The following is a 21,123-nucleotide window of genomic DNA, read 5'->3' on the forward strand; positions in this document are numbered from 1 at the left end:
AATAGGTAAGATAATTCCAGTACCAAAAAAAGGATCATCGTCATCGTGCCACAATTACTGTCCAATTTCCCTCATCCGTGTTTGTCCTAAACTAATAGAGCATATAATTTATTCTCATATTGTAAGCTTCCTAACATCCGCTAATTTCTTTAATCCTAATCAACATGGTTTTCAGAAAGGCATGTCCTGCGAGACTCAACTAGCTCTATTAGTTAATGACATCAGCTCCTATCTTATCAAAACATACCCATAGACGCCCTCTTCCTAGACTTCCAAAAGGCTTTCGACAAGGTTCCTTATGAACGGCTCTTTCTAAAACTACCATTTCTTAATCTTAACCCTTGTGTTCTCCAATGGATACGCAACTTTCTGACTAACCGTCAACAGTTCGTTTACGCTAACTAATGCTCGCCTACCTTATCACCCGTTATCTCCGGCGTGCCACAAGGCACAGTCCTGGGGCCACTACTCTTCTTAATATACATTAACGACTTACCGATAGGTTGCTCCTCCAAGATTGGTTTATTTGCTGATGATTGTGTAATCTATCGCCCTATTACTAACGACGCTGATTCTCGCGCTCTCCAGTCCGACCTTAACGTCATTGAAACTTGGTGTAATAATTGGCTAATGTCTCTCAACGTCAAAAAAACGTCGCTACTTACTTTCCATCGTCGCCAATCATTTATTTCAGCTAATTACATTATCGCCGGTTCGGAAATATGTGCTGTGACTTCATATAAGTACCTAGGCGTTAACTTGTCCAATAACCTCAGTTGGTCCTCGCACATTTGCAACATTAGCAATGATGCCAATCGTGTACTATGCAATCTGCGCCGTAATCTATGTCTTGTTCCGCCCTCAGTAAAACTACTCGCATATTTAACAATTATTCGACCCAAACTGGAATACGCATGCTCAGTGTGGGACCCACACCAATCTAACCTGGCAACAGCACTAGAATCCACACAGAATCGTGCAGCAAGGTTCATTCATTCTGACTTCTCTTACCACACTAGCGTTACTAAACTTAAATCAGCTCTGAACCTTCCAACCCTCGAGCAGCGCCGCAAAACAGCAAGACTGTGCCTCTTTTACAAATTTTATCATTCACTACTTCATCAGACCGACATCACGCATGCGCATCCCAATTCATCCCGTCATTGCCATTCAAAGGCTGTTTATCCCCCTCCAGCTCGCACCACCGCTCATCTTAACTCTCTCTTCGTTCAAACAGCGAAAGACTGGAATCATCTAGCTGCTGAAGTGGTGCACCACTCCAGTCATTCATCGTTCAAGGCATTCATTGAAAATATTATATAAATATGCCCACCCCTCATGTAAAACCCCAAATGGGGCATTTGAGGTACCAATAAATAAAATAAAAATAAAATAAAAAGTGGTGTGTGCGTAGGTCTTCGGGATGACAGCCAACAGCGCTCAAGCCAAATGAAATTGGCTCATTCCTCTTATATAAATTCTATGTCACCTTTATGTCGTGTGCTAAACAGATTCGCTAGTAATCCACCTTAACAGCAATGGAATGGCGCGTGAGTTTTTATTGTTATATGCGTCGCCATGCTTCAGAAAGCCTTTGCTTGCCGTACTTTGGCCCTATCCGGCCCTTGCACCACAAAGCAACACATCATCTTAGAGAAGGGTAGAATATTATTGCTGGCGCATGGCGTTTTCCCAGTCGCACATACGTTGCTTCCAAGCAGGGGCCGTCAGAAGCATCGCCTCCGCCCTTCACGTTTTATTGAGACAGATATGCAATCCAAACACGTCCAGGCTGCGGGGTAGAGGTTGTTGCCCTACACAGGTCACATTCAGCATTTGTGAAGTTCCTTGCTATATGATTTTTTTTTCATATTTTGGCATACGTGTGCGTGGCGCAATCATCTTGCGTTCGCTATACCGGCGTTTTTTCGTGCATCTTCCAAGAGAATAAAGCGGTGTGTTATTCCAAGTCTTCTGGTTGCGAACACTCGGTGCTTTCTCGACGCCCGTCGTATGCACAGAAACCGCTTTTGCAGGCCGCAGGAAGCTTTGCCTTGCAAGCATTGCGGGGTACATTTCGTCGGCTGCTGAAAAAGTCACACGCCCGGAGGTCCGAGCTCTGGTGGAAACGCCCAGTGGTCAGAGCTGTGAAGAGGAAGAATAAACCTTGGCTCATTGTGATCTCGATATTTTCTGCACGGTCTCGCCCGAAAACCGGCGTACCAACAACTATATTTAAGCTGACCATTCAAGATTGTTGAACTATGAGATAACGAACAGTGCGAGGAGTGAATGCTCTAACCAAAACAGTTAGTGGCGTCATATATATAGCGCGCATTTGACTCGAATTCTCTGCAGCGACCGATACTGATCATCTATATTATAAAGGAGGTTTATTCGACGAAGATCCGACGACAGGTAAAGCGCTCCACCGAGCACCGTCTCAAAGCTCGAACCTCTGTGGCATCCGGGCGTTCTTCTTCATTACAATATAGTTATTTGATTTTCTAGTCGTGCATGAGCACTCTGGTTGTATAACGTCAACCATTAGTACGTAAATTATGAAACATATATGATGATCGTTGTTTAACATTCGAAGTACTCTCGCACTTTCCAGTCCAATTTAAGACCAGTTCTGGGTTCCGATGCTCATCCAATTTAGTCTCATAAGTATCACAAGCAGAAGAACATTCTTGCATTTCACCTTTACCAGAATGCAATTAGAATGGCCGGGGCTCGATCCCGCAACATAAGTCACTGATCCACTGCAGTGGGCCTTCATGCGGCAGCTATGAACGATCCCTGCGATACCACCCCCGAAGATTGCTGCGATGCGAATTCACAAAGCTTCGTGAGACGGACGTGAACACGCCGACGACGCCAGCATGCCAGCCGGCGTCGTCGGCTGGCATGTCGGCGCCCAATTTCTATGGCACGCGCTGCACTTCCCACCTCTGGCGCGCATATATTCGCGCATCGGAGCAGTACGGAACGGCCGTCTCTGGCTTAGGTTGCTACAGCTAAAGTTAAAAGGCGCCAGCGCCATCACGGCAAGTTCTGCTGTTTCGCTTTGTTTCCAAACAATAGCCCTTAGCCCCTACGGAGGATTCTGATATTGCTTGCTTGCTCCCTAAACCCATGGCGCGTACCCACTCTATGGATTGGCCAAGAAGCCGGTGGCTGAACGGATGAGAGGAAGGAGATAAAACTTGAAAGAAAAAATATATATCGGGGTAAAGTTGAAACTGTGCAAGAAGTTAAGGTGGACAAACTTCAGACAGATTTATTTTTCCTTCGAAGAAAACGTGTTTTCTGAAAGGATAGTAAATACGAATGTAATAAATGATTTTCAGTTTAAACTCGCAATTTAGTTAAATATCAATTATTAAGTTAGTAAGTTAACCAGGTATTTCCCTTCTGTCCCAAAGGAATTCGCAGTCATGTATACGTTCCTGTGGCTGAAACCCGATATGAACGCACCAAAGGAGAGAATATTTCCCGTGTTTACAGCAATGCTTAACTTTCGGAATGGAATTTCAAAATACTTCTTTCTCTGGTTTGTAAATCGATGGCAGGTTATAAAAAATGATTAGTGGTTTCAGGCCTCTCCCATATTTCTCCAACAACCCCGGTCATGTACTAATTGTGGCCACGCCGTCCCTGCAAACTTCTTAATCTCATCCGCCCACCTAACTTTCTGCCGCCCCCTGCTACGCTTCCCTTCCCTTGGGATCCAGTCCGTAACCCTTAATGACCATCAGTTATCTTCCCACCTCATTACATGTCCTGCCCATGCCCATTTCTTTTTCTTGATTTCAACTAAGATGTCATTAACTCGCGTTTGTTCCCAGACCCAATCTGCTCTTTTCTTGTCCCTTAACGTTACACCTATCATTCTTCTTTCCATAGCTCGTTGCGTCGTCCTCAATTTGAGTAGAACTCTTTTCGTAAGCCTCCAGGTTTCTGCCCCGTAGGTGAGTACTGGTAAGACACAGCTATTATATACTTTTCTCTTGAGGGATAATGGTAACCTGCTGTTCATGATCTGAGAATGACTGCCAAACGCACCCCAGACCATTCTTATTCTCCTGATTATTTCCGTCTCATGATCCGGATCCGCCGTCACTACCTGCCCCAAGTAGGTGTATTCCCTTACGACTTCCAGTGCCTCGCTGCCTATTGTAAATTGCTGTTCTCTTCCGAGCCTGTTAAACATTACTTTAGTTTTCTGCAGATTAATTTTTAGACCCACTCTTCTGCTTTGCCTCTCCAGGTCAGTGAGCATGCATTGCAATTGGTCCCCTGAGTTACTAAGCACTACGACTACGACTCATAGCTATCCGTCGAGAAATACTGGAAGCAAGCTTTTTTCACACTGTTAGGTTGCCTTTCTTGTGATGGTTGACCTCCAAATCACAGCACCGTTCAGCCGATGGCGTAAGCTTGCAAACAGTGCAGATGTAGTAAGGAAGAAATGGTGGCGAAGATTGCGACATCAGATCATGCACTACTGCTTTATTTCCACTTCTAGGGCGACGAACGCCACCACGTGTGGTTCGAACGAGATGTGTGGGGAAGCACACTTGCGGAATCTCACACACCCTTTATTCTTCAGCAGAGATGCGCCACACGAGCCAGAAGCCAGCAGCGATAGCCTAAAAATAGCTCGAGAAGGCTTCGGGCGCAGTACACCGCACTTGATATTAAGAGAAAAAGTAGGACCACATTCACCTGCGTTTCTTTCTTTGCTTTAATGAATTGGTTCACGGCACCGCACTTAGTGTTCTGAGAAAACCAGGTCCCGTAATCTACGAACCGTGTTTAACAGTGACGAGACGAGAAGGCGCTCAGTCCGCTGTGCCTTCTGCAAGCCTTGCGAGTGCGACCGAAGTCTGTCGTGCACGCCCGACGAGTCAGCCGCGGACTGCTTGCGATTAGTTTGCTGAACGGCTGTCCTTGTCCTTGTCGTTCCAGTAGTCATAATTCTGCTCAATGTACTCCATCAGTTCGGGAATCTCGCCGAAGTCTGCGTGTATCGAGATCAAAATTATTGTAAGTGTAAGCATTACGGTTTTCTAACGACACACAAAATGATGCCGGACAAGAAAGGTTCTCAATAAAACAAAAAATTCACAAACTTGCGCACTTGTATAAGCTAAGAAGGGCTCTGAACCAAAGTAGAGAGAACTTTTCTGTCTAGAAACACTGCGTGAGATAATTGTTTTATAGAATCAGAAAACATTATTGCAAACTTATAAAAATAACCGTTGAATGTTCTTGTTTTTCTAGTTGTTTCAAAGCGAACTCTCTTTGCAAACCATCCGGCATATTCCTGACCGTGGGTGCTGATGGCTGGGTGCGCGTTGCTTGTATTCAACCTATAGTTCTCCAGCAGCCGGCTGCTTTAAATATTATGCCACAGTCGCACGTATGCTTCTTGGTGCCAACGCCAACTAGCTATTTGAGACGATCGCCTTTTGTTGATAACGATGATGACTTCCCTACTATGACACGTGCCCACAACGGGGGATTGGCCAAGAAGCGGGCGATAGATTAAGGGTTCGGCAGCATGTTGCTCTCCTGTAACGCGTCAAGGCCAAAGCCTGCTGCCCATACGGTAATGCATTAAGTTATACGATCGGAGAAGTCAGACTTCCTGCAAGACATAACGAGCCGCAGTGTGAAGTAAACGTATGGCGCTGTAGGTCGACCTCCTCTCAACGGCACATGCGTGCACCTAATGCACTACCTAAACGTCCTTTCTTTCGTTCTTTCGTTCTTTCTTTAATTTCTTCATTAATGTTCAGCCATTGCATCTTTGCTTGCTTACGGGGGTATGAGCCATTCCTGATGACATTTTTTATCTCACTGGACTAGACACCGCTTTTTAACGTGACAGCGTTAAGGGCCTCGTGTGGCAGAAAAACCGGCATAAGTGTTCCGCGTCCCGCGTCGACCGTCCTGCGAGCGATAAATCACGCTGAACCACGCATACCCAACCACGGACGCCCTCCGTGCAGCGCAAAGACGTAACTCAACTAATTGAATTTCTCAAAATAAAATGCGTCAGCAAAATCATAAAGTACGACTTACACACAACCTAAAGACATGATAGCGTCGAATTGTAATTTGAATATACGAGAAAACATAATTCTGCTGCGCGGAAACTCAAACACAAATTCATTTTCTAGCGTCAATTTCTACCGTTCATAGAGCGGCGCGGCCCGTTCCTTGCAACGCCATCCAGATGGCGCTCGCCTCCGCGCATCCGCGGCCCACGCAAGAGGTCGCGTTTCTACCAGAAAGTTCACCTTCGTGATTAGCGTTCATCGCCAGCGTTTCCCGGTAAACACTACGGTTACATAAGTTGCAGTTGCCCGGAAGCGTGAGAAGCAGTCAGGGATCTTTATATGCTGCCGTGTCTTAAAGGCGAAGATTAAGCGTCCCCCAAATTTTGGGGGTACAAGCCATTGCAACAAGCCCTTTAAGGCCAAAGGCAGCAAAGAAAAAAAAAAGACGAGCCAATTAAGACTTTCGCCTTAATAAGTGAAGAAATACAAGGCAACAAAGAGTTGCCAAATTGCGCAGCATGGGTACAGCAGCCCGATGCTCCACCCATTGGGCTGCAATGGCACGTATACTTCTGTACTGCCAACGCCAAAAACGCAGGAATGAAGTTAGAAAATTTATAGCGTCCTACTAACCACGTCTAGAAAGTTCGCTTTTTATTGTTTAAACGTAATTTTCTTGCAATTTAGGTTCGGCGCAATCGCTTCAAAGTGCACATGGTGTCCAAGGGAGAAGCGCATGACACGGTGGGCAGGCACATGACATCGCAGAAATATTGTGCAACAGGTCGCGCGAGATTATCTCTGAATTTCGTTGTACTACACTCTATTTGTGCGCCAAGTTCGAAGCTATCCACTATGGCGTTGCAATTTCCTTCACCGATGTGTGCTTTACCGATCCATTGTCGCTGATCCCGAGCTCCAACTTATGTGAGAATTCGGGACATCAGGTTTAGTTCGCCTGTTCCGCCACCATGCGTCACTCGGAACATTGGTCTCGTCCTGTTAGCGCTGGTTGCATCCCTTCAATGTTTCCTTTGTGGAGACTGTTTTCATCGCTCAGAGTGTTAGTTCACGACTCACCCCTATGCATTGGTTTCACTGCATTGTCAAAGTGCCCTGTGCGTTCACGGCAAAGTTCTACTTCATCAGGAGCTCAAGGTGATTTCCCATTACAAACTTGAAAACTCACATCTACTGACTCGTTTTATTTATTTATTTATTTATTTATTTATTTATTTATTTATTTATTTATTTATTTATTTATTTATTTATTGCATGTAGAACATATGAGTCCCATTCTTGGCCAAACTACTTTAGCGTTTTACTGCAAAAAGCCCTTGTTTCTTGTCTGTCAATGATCGTAAAGGTGAATAATTTCATCAGAAGAGTACCCTTTCTACGCTATATATTTACATTTCAAAGGAAAAAATGACAGGTCATTCAGCACCTCCGCTTTTCTTACTTGCAGAGATATCAAAGTGACCCAGTTTATTATCCTATTCCCTATAGCTTGTGCTCTGTGTCACAGCAGGCTTTCACTGTCTGCAACAGAGACTCTGTTTTTCTCTTGCTTAGCTGTTCAAGTACCTTTCAATATCCTTTTCTTCTTTCTATTTTCTCCTTTCTTTCTTCGTTCTTTTTTTCCGGGACGGGGTGGGAACGTAGTTTCTTTGGCTTTTCGCAACATTTGTAACCAGGAGCAGATGCCAAGTTTCAAAGAAAACAAATGTAAAAATACACCATGTGATAGCACCGCTGTCATCATGTTAAACCTAACCCATTATCTTGCAGCATAAACTGCCTGCTCTTTTCCGCCTTTCAGAAACGCTTGTTCATCTCTTCTCCGGTGGCTGACGATCGCATAGAACGCACATGCCCTTGAAATATTGCTTCACTGCAGAGTTTTACTACAAAAGTGTCTTTCGAACTAACGCGACATTGCGGAATGACGCAAAACTTGACATTGGCCAACAGTTCGTCGTAATGGTTACGTCATTGACATAATTTTATCAATTGACTACGCACCATATTGACAGCATTTTTCTAAACACACAATATACAGGGCGTCAACGGATACATAAAAGTGACCGTGCAACCCAGAAGAGTGCCAGAATGCAGCCAGATTTGGCGCTTGAGGGCGGGATGCCTTACAAGTTACATCAGTAAAGCGATTTGAGCACGTTATGAAATGTTCCACTGCATTCAGTTTTTTTAAAACAATGGATGGCACTAGCGGCGACGTCCCAAATTCCTAGGCACGCTAGTCATATTAGGTGGATGACATGATAACAAATTGAACCATGAACTAATAGTTCAACAATTAGTCAATATTACCCTAGCATCCCAGGCACTAAGTAAACGCGTCAAAACTCCATTCCTAAATTGTCCCTTATGCGGGTTATCGCGCAAGTATAAGATAAGCATCCGGACCTATCTAGTTGGTAAGGTGACACTTTCAATGAAACAGCCCAGAAGACGGGACAGGTCACTGTCGCATGCGCGCACGCACGCACGCACGCACATTGGTCTTTGGGCGTGCGTGTGCGCCACTCGCATGGCCCGTTATTGGTGCTGTCCTCTTCAAACAAAAACAAACGAAAATTGCTATGATAGCATTCGCCACCTCCTCCTGCAACTACAGCCTCTGCGACGTGTACAGGTTACCGCACAGGTACAACCCACACAGGTTCAGGTACAAGTCTAAAGTTACCTGTACAGGTAACCCGTACAGGTACAAGTGTAAAGACTGCATAGCCCAGTGTTTTTAATGTTGCATAGCTTGCATATAGACGATAGTTGACAAAAAGTGTAAGGCCATAATTCCATAGAATGTCTATAGAGTGGTCTACAGGAAATTTCTATGGTTTGCCTATAAACCACAGTCGTCAAAAAGCGTAAGGCCAGAATCCCCTAGACAGTCTATGGAATGGTTTATATATATCGATAATTTATAGCCATTCTGTATACATTTGTCTATAGACCTTTTATGGATAGTAGAAGAGTGAATTAGAATCTCTATAGACAGCCTATATATAGTCTATAGACATTTTGTAGGCAAGTGTGAAAGAAATGTAAGGGCCCAATCAAATGTCATCGGACATATTAGGGAATACGGTTGAGCACTTATAGACATTTTAGCGCCTTGAGCTCCATTTTAGCGCCGTTGAGCGTCTTCTGATCGGCGTTGGCTCGCTTGCTGACAAAGGCGACGGCGGCAGCAGAGACGGCTCAGACAGCATCTATTTCGGCCACCGCGGCGAGCAGTAAGTGGATAGAAAGGCGTTGGCCAAAGCTGCAGAGGCAGTTTAAGTATACCTTTCGTTTATCCATTCTCTTTGCTCTGTAAACCTAATTGCTTGCAAGCTTATCGGTTGAAGGCGACGAATGAAGCAGCCTGGTGTTTGCTTTCACCGTTTATATTCTAATATTCTAGTCATTACAGCGGTTGATTTCTAGGACAGTTAAGGCCGTGCGCTTGCTTTGGCCGTAATTAACTGTATAGGCGTATGGGGTAATAGGTGTGTGTTTGCGCGTAGAAAATGCCTGTTTGCCACCTGCTCCGACCACGGTGGTTCGTTCGGACCGCGTAATTCTTGTCGTCAGCGATGAGCAGATAATTTGGAAATTGTTGTCTTATTACTTGCAACGCAGATTAGCATATATTTAGTATACGTTTTGCCCGGAGGCAATTTATTGATGTTTATTTGCGCTGTTATTCTCACGTTTCTTTTTTCTCGTCATTTCTTGGTCTCATTTCCAATACTGTAGTAAATCTCTCGTGCAACATTCAATATTTTAGTTTTAACCATGAATCCACTCCTGCATGACTCGAGGAGGGCCTGCAGTATGGTAAATAAAAAATGTATTCGCGTATTGGATGGACCAAAATTCTGCAAGTGGCTGTGGGATCGCTCTCCTTTTGTTTGGAATAAAAGGTCGCGGTACCCGCCTGTTATTCCACGTTCGACTCCGCTCTTATGCAAAGTTATAGAAAGTTGGCATGGAAAGTTTTTGCAATGGAAAGTTATGGAAGTTGCTGGAGTAAATCGCGTTTGCATGGGGGGGACGTAGTGCTGACTTGCATGCCTATCGAAGTTAGACATATATACCGTGACATTTTAGATCAGTGGTGGGGCTTTAACGCTCTGTTGTTGCTGCAGGTGATGTTAACCTGGAAGTCATTTCCGGCTATTGGCTATCCAATGCTGATAGTATAGAGCTTGTTGTGCTCGCCTTGCGGAAAGGTGTGCATGACGAACGGTAGTAAATACGGGCACACTTTTCGCAGCTGAGGCGGATGAAGCTCGCAAATGTGTCTCATTCCACGCATTCAACTCTCTGTCTCAGTTCTTGCAGTTCACGGCAAAGCACGTCTGCCTCTCTGCTATTCCACTTTTTAAATAGATAGTACTAAGCGATTCGCGGCCTTTCGGCGAAACGTTGCTGCCGGCTTGCTCTCTATTCAGAAGGCGTTCAGTGGTAGCGGGTCCGTGGCGGCCTCTGGTGCACGGTGTGCAGACTGCTCGTTGTAAAAGGTCTATACGTGTCAGGATAGGCGCAGTGCGAAAAGTCAAGCAGTTTCTAAGCGGGTACCTCACCTGACCAAGCACGGAACATCTCACGCACGAAGTAGCTTATGAAGCCAAGCTGCGAGGTGGAGATCTTGCATGTGACGCGGTCGAAGGCAGGCATCACAACGGGCAAGCCTCGCCGCTTCTCCTCGTCCGTCTGCGCACGCGCGAGAATAGTAGGCCACGAGCACGACAACATATGTAACGAGTTTAGCGGACAAAGCTTCAACGCTTGTAGAATACACTGACTCGCGACACGGCGTGCAGTATATATGAACCGCATGGCTCATTTCGCAGCAATACATTTTTAAGCACAGGTTGCAATTTGAAGGAATGGTCTTAACCTTTCAACGGCGATAGAAATCATGGGCACATTCCGGTATTGCACTGTTTTCCAAGTATAGCATGCCAAAAGCCCAATAAGGAGGACATGTCTTCAATTGAGCTAGACTTTTACTATGTAAATACACCTTTGCGTATGAAAAAAACATGTAAGGTTTATATAAGAAGAGAGAGACACAGGACGCGTGCTGATTACTACCGTACGATTGTCATTATCAGAAGAACAAACAGCATGAATTCTTTCTGACAAAAACCCAAGTCAGTGCACCTTCACGCACGTCTTTCCCATGTTTTACCTGAATGCTATTTGCTCCTGGGGGAGCCTTGTTCTGACCGACTCAAGCGTACGATATAGTCCACAGTCGTTGAAATCCCAAGGCAACGTTAGGTAAAATAAGGCAGGTGTTCGCTTGCAGCTCTTAGGTGGTACGACGACAAAATCTTCACCTACCAGATTTTTGTTTAAATCGGGGTGCCACGCTGGCAATGTGTACGAGGATACTTCTTCAATTTACCCGTTCTCATCGTAAAAATAAGTCCGAAGCCCTCATGCTTTGCTCGAGCGACTGTTATACGATGGAGTTATCAGTCTAAATAGCTCGATAATTTGTTTCAAATCGGTTAATGATAAATTTAGGAGATTTTGGGCAAATCTAACTGCAGTAGTGGTCGGTCACACACGCTGCAAAATGGCCCATGTCATTTACCATAAACCGTCGATTGGACCTTTTTCCATCGATACGAAATGTTCCCGCGCTTTTCAGCTTCTTGAGCGCTTTTCTTCTGATCCTCGTGGAATGCAGCAAGCCTTGCGTCACGTTCCTCTAAGCTCTCACGTCATCTCCATCACCTTTGAGCTGCGGCCGCCCTAATATACGCCGATGAGCCGTAGTCCTTCCCTTACTAAAACACCGCCTTGCCACGCTGTTCTGTCATCTTCATAACAGCAAAACGGTCCTTGCGTTTCTCAGGTGTTTGTACCCCCATGCGACGACGTTTTGCGGCCCGCATACCAGACAGTCCGGCCTCACATTGCTCCAAGAGTTTCGACAGTACGGCTTCACCATTTGGACTCGGAGATGCGCCGTTTCTCCTCCACAGTCATATTATAAAGGTACCAACGTGGACGTTGCAGTCATTATAACGACAGGAAGAGACTACGGTAACGCCAACTAGTCGAGCGAAACCGCGCACAGCATGCAGGGGCTTTGTCTCGATAAATAAACACCTTGCCACACTGCCAGGGAGTGTTGCACAGGGTGGCAATTCACAATAATATCTTGCTGAGCTTAGTTAGTCCATGTCTGTTAGCATTATTTATTTATTTATTTATTTATTTATTTATTTATTTATTTATTTATTTATTTATTTATTTATTTATTTATTTATTTATACGTACATACTGCAGTCACAATGAGGCTATTGCAGGAGTGGGATGAACAACAAACATACAAACATTTATAAACAAGCTTGCGTGAATTGTTTCTATGGTAGTGAACGGATGTTCCCGGTAATGAATTCCAGACTTCAATTGTCGGTGGAAAAAGAGGACGTAACTGAACGTAACTGTATCCTTTCCGCATCGCGCCGCTTATTATGTTGTTTTGCTTTCTTCAAGCGCACTTGCGTCCATGTATAGGTACACCCTCACGTGAAGCAGGCATTAAACTCGGTTGGTAGTTAGCGCTCGTCCTCTCAAGATGTCCTTGTGTGGCATTTTTTTTTACTTTTATCACGCAGGCTAGTAATATGGTGATTTTTCATGACGACGCTGCTGCTCGTGCCCCACTTCGTTCACGGCCAAACACACACTTCCCTAAACAGCCCAATGCTAAATTTTTATCTGTATAGCTATCACATTAAAGTTTCAGTTCTGAACTTCACAACGTGAACACAATGGTCTGATGCAACTCAGACACTGAAGAAGCTCGTCAATGACCACGGTAATAAATATTACTTGTATACCTGGGCGCAATACTCTTCGGCGATTCGCTGCGCCCACTGGATGCACAGGTGAATGGGCCGCGCCGGGTTGGACACGTCAGAGCATTTGATGAGCATTCGTTTGATGAGGATGATGTTCTCGGAGGAGCGCAGCATGTTATCTTCCTCTTTATCCTGCACAGTGAATCGAGATATGTGTAAAGGCCTTGAAAAATTTGCGTTCATGATAATCACGGCGAAACACTGCTGTTAGGTAGTGCAAGTTATCGCGCTGAGTAACATAGTATTTCGAAGTGACAAACGATTACTTGGGACACTAACACTGAACCTGTATTGGAAGTAGTACATCGCACTGTATTAGGAAGGCGTGCCTAGCTACCTCAGCATCAAATATCGCGTCGCCTTGGAGTGGTTTCTGGAAGACATTGAGGAACTTGGAAAGGTGCTCGAAGTGCTTGGTCATCTCCGTGGCCAGTACCATGTCGATGATGGACGCTCGCACCGTGCGGTATGTGTCACGGTCCAGCTTGTGAAAAATGTTCACCTTTTCGTCCGACAGCGTCAGCATGAACGCGATCGCTGCATGGTGGCTCTCCAGCACAGAGCTGCGAACAAAGAGCTTCGTAAAGACGCGCTCTCTGTCTTTATCACATTTTGAAGTGGTCGAGGGAAATTTATTAGAAAGAAACAAAATGATTTCATTCTGTAACATCATTGGCAAAAGAATTAGTAGGGTTGTTGGACGTTTATTTTTAATTTAAGATACGCTTAAGTACGCCACATCTCACACTCAAACCGTGCCGAAAGCACGACCTTGTGAGACGTGGCGTACTGGGGGACTCCGGATAAGTTTTGACCACTTGGAGTTCTTGGGTAGCCGTGGACCATGCACCTGATGAACTGTACGCGGGCGTTATTGCTTTTCGTCCCTGTCGGAATGCGGCCGCCGCGGCCGGTGTTTGACCTCGCGGCTGCAACGAAATGGCACAGCCGCTAAGCCACCTCAGCGAATTATTGAATGGCCTGCACAGCATGACAGGAAAAGCGAAAATGACACAAAAAAGAAAAGCAAGAACAGGCCGAATGACTGTACAAACCATGTGAGTGGCAAGAGATGAATGATCTTACTCAAGTCGCCATGCGCTTGGAATGCTAATTAAGCGGGTTCTGATGGGTCCCGAAGCTGCAATGCGAGATGTTAAAGAGACGGAAATGTCTGCACAGGTTCGCACTCCGTAGGTTCGTTAATACGTACGCCTTCACTGCCTGATAGCATCAACAAACCTAATTTGACAGAATGAGCGATTCACCGCCAATGCATTTCCAGTTGAAGACTTATCTCTGGGCACACTCGCCAAGAAGTGAGCACTGCGGGCATGTGCGTGGCTAAGCCGTTTCATACAGCTCCTGCTAAGAAAATTCGAAAGGGTTTCGAGGTAAATTAAATCGAAATTTCTTCATTACTTCCGCAGCGGCGTGTAAGTGCAAGCTTGAAACTTTTTTTATCCCTAATCGACGTAGGCATTTCACTCAGAATCTGTCCATTATATGTACCGCTCCAACGAGCGACCGAACTTCGTCGTCACGTAACTACGACCCCTCTTTCTCCGAAATGTCAATTTCTGCAAACGCACAGTGTAAAGTGGTAAGAGTTGGTTTCCGTTCTATTATGTCCCGGTCCTTTCCACGCCCTCAACATTCATTACGCACTCTGTCGACTAACGGCGGCAGCTCCATCTCGAAAAAGAAAGGTTCACTCGATGACAAGATCTCGGCGGGCTAGTCTGTTGATTACTGTTGTAGCGCACTTGTGGACACGTGCACGCACACGAGACAAACTCCAAGTTCACTGGTGCCAGCCCGCCTTCCCGAAGCACATGCTTCAACCTCACTCTCAATTGGAGCGGCTAATCGTAATGCTAAGCATGCTCACTTACTGCGGGCAAAAATTATTTCTGCCAATTTTATTTCTAGACTGTTCAGAGGTCGCCACTCTCCGTGTATCAAGTAACATCACCGCTCATGTAGCGCGCTATTAGTTACGACAAAGAAGGCGCACCGGTCATTGTAGAGGATTGCCAGTTCGTGATCAGAGTTAGAGAGGAACTGGCTCGACTTTCCGGGGTGGTCGATGTCATGTATCACCGCCGATATAAGACATATGGCCTCCTCCAGTGGGTCGAATATGTCCTGCAAACAGCCGGGACGCGCGCTTCGTTCGCTTGTGGTCTGGCTGCCGCAGTACAGCAGAACTGCTAGAACGCTTTTCACAGAGAAGCAGCATCAACAGACACAACAGGCCGTGCGCCGTTTACAGACAGCGCACGCTGTATTGCAGTGAAGCTACTCTGAAAGAAAAAAAAAACTTTATGACCACGCGTAAGAACCGTGGTGTCATTGCTCGTGGAATCTTATTTAATTAGGAGGCTTTAATTCGAGGCCAACTCCAATCGCCGTATCCAACGCAAGTAAAAGGCAGGAATTCCCTCTATAAGCAACCGTTCAACCAATTTTCCTAAAATTGTGCATATAATAAATATGTTAATATACCTGCTATATCAGTTAGCAGGTTAATGCTGGTAAGTTAATGAACTTGCTACAGAAGTCAACAGAACCGAGGCCCTATATAAAAGATCTGTTCCCAGAGCTCGGTGCGGGTTAGTGGTGGCCAAGTGAGAGTATTTCTGTTTCACATATTTGGATTGCGAGCAAAAGTGACAAAGCGTTCCGTTAATGTAGTTTGCAATCGTGTCGCGTGTATAGAAATTTAATTTATTAAGTGGTAACAAAGGCGTCGTCTTATTAAGATTAGTTGCAGTGCACACAAACACTGCGCTGCAATTAATGCAAGGCTGCTGCAACGTAACAGATCGTGAGCATTCATATCTAAAGTAATGCTTCCGTACATCTTTTTCTCTGGCGCTTCACTCACTTTCCGAGTTTAATATTTCTCGTGTTGTTGCAACAAATTAATTTATCAGCATGTCAATTTATTTGGCTGTCTACGATTTAAGTGAGGGCAGGACGTACAGCTTCCCTGTGGTATTTGCCATGACAGCGCATGTAAATCGCAGTGTTTTATTTCTCAGTAAAAGCTTAGTACGAAATGAATGTGCCCGACTGAACCACTCAGTTTTCGACAAAAGTTCACTTGGTACGAAGCTTGAACGTAATAACCGAGTAAAACGCAGGGAACTAAACTAAAAGAACCCTGTCAGATGACACGCCTTTTTCCGCAGCTTGAGCAGGAAGTAGGCAGTGGCCTGCATGACGTCACCGGCATGCGTTGAGTTGTGGTACGGGTTGTCCAGGTAGTGAGACTCCATAAGTTTCAGCCAGTTGCGAATGGTGGCGTCGTCGGTGTCCAAGCTCACGTGCACGTTCATCTTTGAGAACAATGACATGCCCAACCAGATGAGCGGCCTGCAAACAAGCAAAGGTCGCTTCATTTCTGCCCATTTACGAATCCCAACTACGCATTCGTATCATTTACAGCGCTTGTAGATAAGTAAACCTTTGAAGAGAGAAAAAATGTAGCAGTTTCACCCGATACACGAAGCGTTGATTGCGAGAGCAAATTATTGGACAGCAGCTATACGAAGTAAGGTTAGTAGTTTTATGAGTTGCATAAGCTGCTATAAATATTCGCTTACCAATCAAATTAACAAGCACGCTGTCACGCGCGCACAGGCAAACACGAACACACCTCAATCAGTGACCGCGGATACTGGCTGTCAGAACGATGGCGTGATGAAGAGCTGCAGCAGCGGCGAGCGAATTGCCCATTCGTGTTTCCTTTCACCTCAATGCGAGCTTGGAGCGCGAAAACACAGCGCACACGAAGCCATCAGCTTATTTCACTATATGGAAATCGCACGTAACAAAAGAGCAAAGGAAGGGTCCAATTGTTGCACATGGTGTTCCGCCATTCTTCATAGATTTGTAGCGCAGTTGCTGAATAAGGTAGTCAGATCAATAATTTCTTGACGTAACAGTTCTGCGGAAGCCCACAAGGTGGAGAGAGGTAATTAATAAGGGGGTAAATGAGACATCCACCCAATCATACCAATTCCTACAAAGGAAACCCATGCGGGTTCCTTGAAAAAAAGCCTCGCAGTTGAAGAAAAATTTGTCCTGGTCCGGGACTCGAAACCGGAACCACCGCCTTTCCGGGGCAGCCGCTCTATCATCTGAGCTAACCAGCTGGCTAGCAGATGGCCGGGAGAAGTTGAACTTATCAACAATTCAAAGCAAACGCAAAAGTTTGACTTAATATTTCTGCGGAAGCCCACAAGATGGAGAGAAGTAATTAATAAAGGGAAAATGAGACATACTCCAATGGTAGCAATTGCTACAAAGGAAACCCATACGGGTTCCTCGAAAGAAAGGTCTCGCATTTGAAAGATTCCTTTTTGCCCGGGACTCGAACCCAGGACCAGCACCTCTCAGGGGCAGCCGCTCTGCCAATTTTCAACAGCGAGGCTTTTTTTTTTTTTTAGCAACCCGTATGGGTTTCCTTTGTAGCAATGGCTACGACTGTGTGGATGTCTCATTTTCCCTTTATCAACCATTCCTTGATCAAAGCGATCGACGAGGTGCTTTCGCGGTTATCGCTTGCCTTTTCAATGCAGTTATCTTCATGAATTACTTAGCATTTCTCTTTGTGCTTCTCCAGGACACGTATGCTGTCGTATAAAGGCATGCATTGGCATCTCCTACAGCCATCCGCAAGCATGCCTGACCCAACCGTTGCCTGCCCATGCGCCCGGTGCTCCCTCAGCTTTCTCAACCATAAACTAATCTTCGTATGGCATTGTGCCCATGCTAGACTGCTTTTCGAAAACTTTACTATTCTTTGTAATGATGCAAAACCAGCGTTAAAGAGAATATCTGCATTCACACAGCACGGTTCAGCGCCAACAAAATTAAGTGAACCAGATATATTCCGAGAAGAAACTCGAAAGCTCGGCGCGAAAAAATTATATACCAATAAAACCGGTGAAATTTCCCTGGAAAGAAATGTATTCACCAAAAAAAGAAGGTTGGAGTGGAAATGAAAACCTAAAGAGGCACGTTGAATTTCGGGAAAATAATAAATTCCGGCACAAACCAAATCGGGATGGCTGTCGACATGAGTGTGATGAGCACCGAAGCAATACAGTGACGCAGTCACCGCCGAAACGCGTCACATTGGGGCATGTACAGCCGCCGGGCTCCCCTAGGGCGCTTCTCTCCGGACACGCTGCGCCATGTATCGAAGCCGCCATGAAGTCCGCACATGACATGGGTATTAATGTTATTCAGACTAGGTTGTCTGATTATATATGACTCGGGTTTGATTCCGTCAAGCACCGGATAAACTTTAAAAGAATTTCTTTTGTCATCAAAGAGCGGTACACAACCAGTGGCACATAAGGTTAGCGGTGACCCAAGCTGGCATGAAAGAGGTTCGTTGAAAGCGTTATACGACGTTCAGAGGCGGAAGGCAATTCAACGGTTGGTGTCGAACCCGTTTGCACCAGCACAGCAGCCCAATGCTCTACCCTTAGACCCAGCGACCCAAGTTCATGCGAAACAGCTTAGCAGAGGATATAGACGGGCAGACATACCGAAAACTGGGTGAAGTTCCACAACATTGATAATCGCATTTAAATCGAAACACTGCACTCTAGCTATATATGACAGAGTTGTTTTGAGTTGTATTTCTCGGCTGAACGTCTCGAACGTATACAGCGTATTTCTTTAGAATTTATTATTGATATGCAGGGTGCTTCAAATAACTTGTGCCGAGGATTTTAAAGAAGTGGTTAGCCGCAGCTGAATGAAATCAACGGCACATGGTTTGCCGTCATGTGGCACTCCTTTGAGTTTCTTTAATTATTATTCCACTTAATTAGTTAACGAAGATGAATTATTCAAAATTTTTAATAATCTCTTTAGGGCCAAGTGCGTTTCGACGTGTTGTAGAGGGGGTTGAGAAACGACCGATACAAATTTTTGTGGCAACGTACATGCTGCATGGCGATTTTTTTCGACGTTTAAGGAAAGCTCGCGAAATATGAAATATCACGTGACTGCGCTCGTGCGCTGTCGTACTGCAGCGCTCTCAATCGCGGTTCGCGGGCCGTGGCGAAGTGAGCCGCCGCGGCTCTGGGCGTCGGCTGACAAATCTTTGGCGGTGGCACACGAAAAGGAAGTGCCGTCGTTCGTCCCTGATAGGCGACAGGCTCGACGCACGGTTGAGAGCGCTGCAATACGATAGCGCACGAGCGCAGTCACGTGACTTTATTTCATATTTCGTGGAGTTTCTTTAAGCTCCGAAAAAAATCGCCACGCAGCTGTACCTTGTTCGGTGGATCGGTCGTTTCTGAACCCCCTCTACAGTACAACGAAGCGCACTTGGCCCTAAAGTGAATATTACAAATTTTGCATAATTCGTCTAAATTAATGAACTAATTAACCGGAATATAAAAAAATACTCTAAAGAGCGCCACATGACGGCAAACCATATGCCGTCGATTTCATTCAGCTGCGGCTAACCACTTTTTTTACATCCTTGGCACAAGTTACGTGGAACACCCTGTATAAAGCAAACATAACAGCTACGAGCGCGCGTGCGAAAAGTACTTAGAAAGTATATCTGAGCTTTGTTCGCGTTATCTGCGTAGGTAATGTGAGGTGTCCAGGTGAGGCCCGTTGTGATGTGGACGCCTAGGTAGTTGAAGGTAAAAATCAAGGGCACTTAGGTATCCCTGCGTGGATGAATAGAATAGAATAGAATAGCTTTATTTCCATCTACTTGATGGAGGAGGCTGCAAGTAAAAGCTACTCCAGTAGGCAGCTTGACGAGGCCCGCAGCCCCCTCTACAGAATATTCGGCAACAGCATACATGCAAGCACATATGCATCATACATACATATATACACATACACATATACATATGTATACATACATATATATACACATACTCGTATATACTCTCATGAACCCACATACTCGCATTTACACATGCACACCCATATCCATACAGAGCCACTGGTGACTAAACCAAAAATACTTAGGGTAGCTTGTGTGGTTCTCGTGGTGAATACAAATGAGACAAGAATACGCCGCTGAACATTATATACACACATATATATACAAATACATGCATTCATATACCCGTATATGCATACACACTCGTATGCATACCTACACACACACACATATACAGAAGCATACATACACACTTTATATACATACTAGCCGAGAGGATGTACACTCAACCAGTAATTTAAAAATCATGCATATACAAATCTCTCAGTTGTTGGGCCGTTATTTGGGTGATATCAACGCCTAGATTATTGCGAGAGCATTGCGACGTCTCTCCGTTGACGCCTCGTTCGCGTACTTGCGTGGGCGTAAAAAGGAGCCGGGCGCAGCTACTGACTGAGAAGTCGAAGTCAAAAGTTCGTCCGTCGGTGCGCAAGACAGAACTCGCCGAAATCACCGCACCGACTGGCACCGCCGCGACGCGTGGCGCCATGCATGGGACGGCCCCCGGCGCGGTCTGTCTCTGTGGCCAGGCGACTTTTTAACGCGATAGCGTTAAGGAGCTCGTGTCGCAGAAAAGCCGGTGTCGTCGGCGTCGGTGTCGGCGTCGGTGTCGGCGTTTGCGGCGTTGACCGTGAGCGATAAATCACGGCAGGCGCTTCATAAATAAAAAGCAACTTCCAAGATTGGCCCGGTGGGAATCGAACCAGGGTCTCCGGAGTGTGAGACGGAGACGCTACCACTCAGCCACGAGTTCGATGCTTCCAAGCGGTGCAAACGCGCCTCTAGTGAATGCGGTGTTGCCTTCGAAACGAGCCGTGGAAAGTTATACTGCGTTGTATATCGGTAATTATGAACATGTAACGTACAGAAGTCACAATTCCACGAGTTGCGAAGTGCGTTTCCGCCGCATTTCTTCTGCGCTTTCCGCACACGCAGAGCCATCTTGCGGCAAACACAGAAGACCCCCTCCTCTCAATGTACGGCGCTGCCCCGACAGGAGGCGCGCCGCGCGCGCATTGGGACCGCTGCCCGGCGCGTCGCGGGACTCCCTCTCCCCTGACGACGCTTCGCCGTGCTCCCGGTCCTTTCTTTAGATTACTATCTATCTCTCTGCCCGTGCCGATCGCGACGTTTGGCTGGCGTAGATCGTTTCCCCTCC

General features: G+C 45.8%; 1 protein-coding gene across 1 annotated transcript in view; it reads right to left on the minus strand.

Moving 5' to 3' along the window:
• Nucleotides 1–4,732: 4,732 nt before the first annotated feature.
• LOC135903795 (high affinity cAMP-specific and IBMX-insensitive 3',5'-cyclic phosphodiesterase 8A-like) overlaps nt 4,733–21,123 on the minus strand; it is a 44,920-nt gene continuing 28,529 nt past the window's right edge. Inside the window, exons 15-20 of the mRNA XM_070528453.1 lie at nt 16,156–16,351; nt 14,988–15,118; nt 13,308–13,533; nt 12,950–13,102; nt 10,670–10,799; nt 4,733–5,026 (exon numbers count right to left, since the gene is read on the minus strand). Of these exons, the coding sequence (XP_070384554.1) occupies nt 4,935–5,026; nt 10,670–10,799; nt 12,950–13,102; nt 13,308–13,533; nt 14,988–15,118; nt 16,156–16,351 (928 nt within the window). The 3' untranslated portion in view covers nt 4,733–4,934. The remainder of the gene's footprint in view (nt 5,027–10,669; nt 10,800–12,949; nt 13,103–13,307; nt 13,534–14,987; nt 15,119–16,155; nt 16,352–21,123) is intronic.

The sequence above is a fragment of the Dermacentor albipictus genome, chromosome 1 (genome assembly GCF_038994185.2).
Source record: "Dermacentor albipictus isolate Rhodes 1998 colony chromosome 1, USDA_Dalb.pri_finalv2, whole genome shotgun sequence".
Taxonomy (NCBI): Eukaryota; Metazoa; Arthropoda; class Arachnida; order Ixodida; family Ixodidae; genus Dermacentor; species Dermacentor albipictus.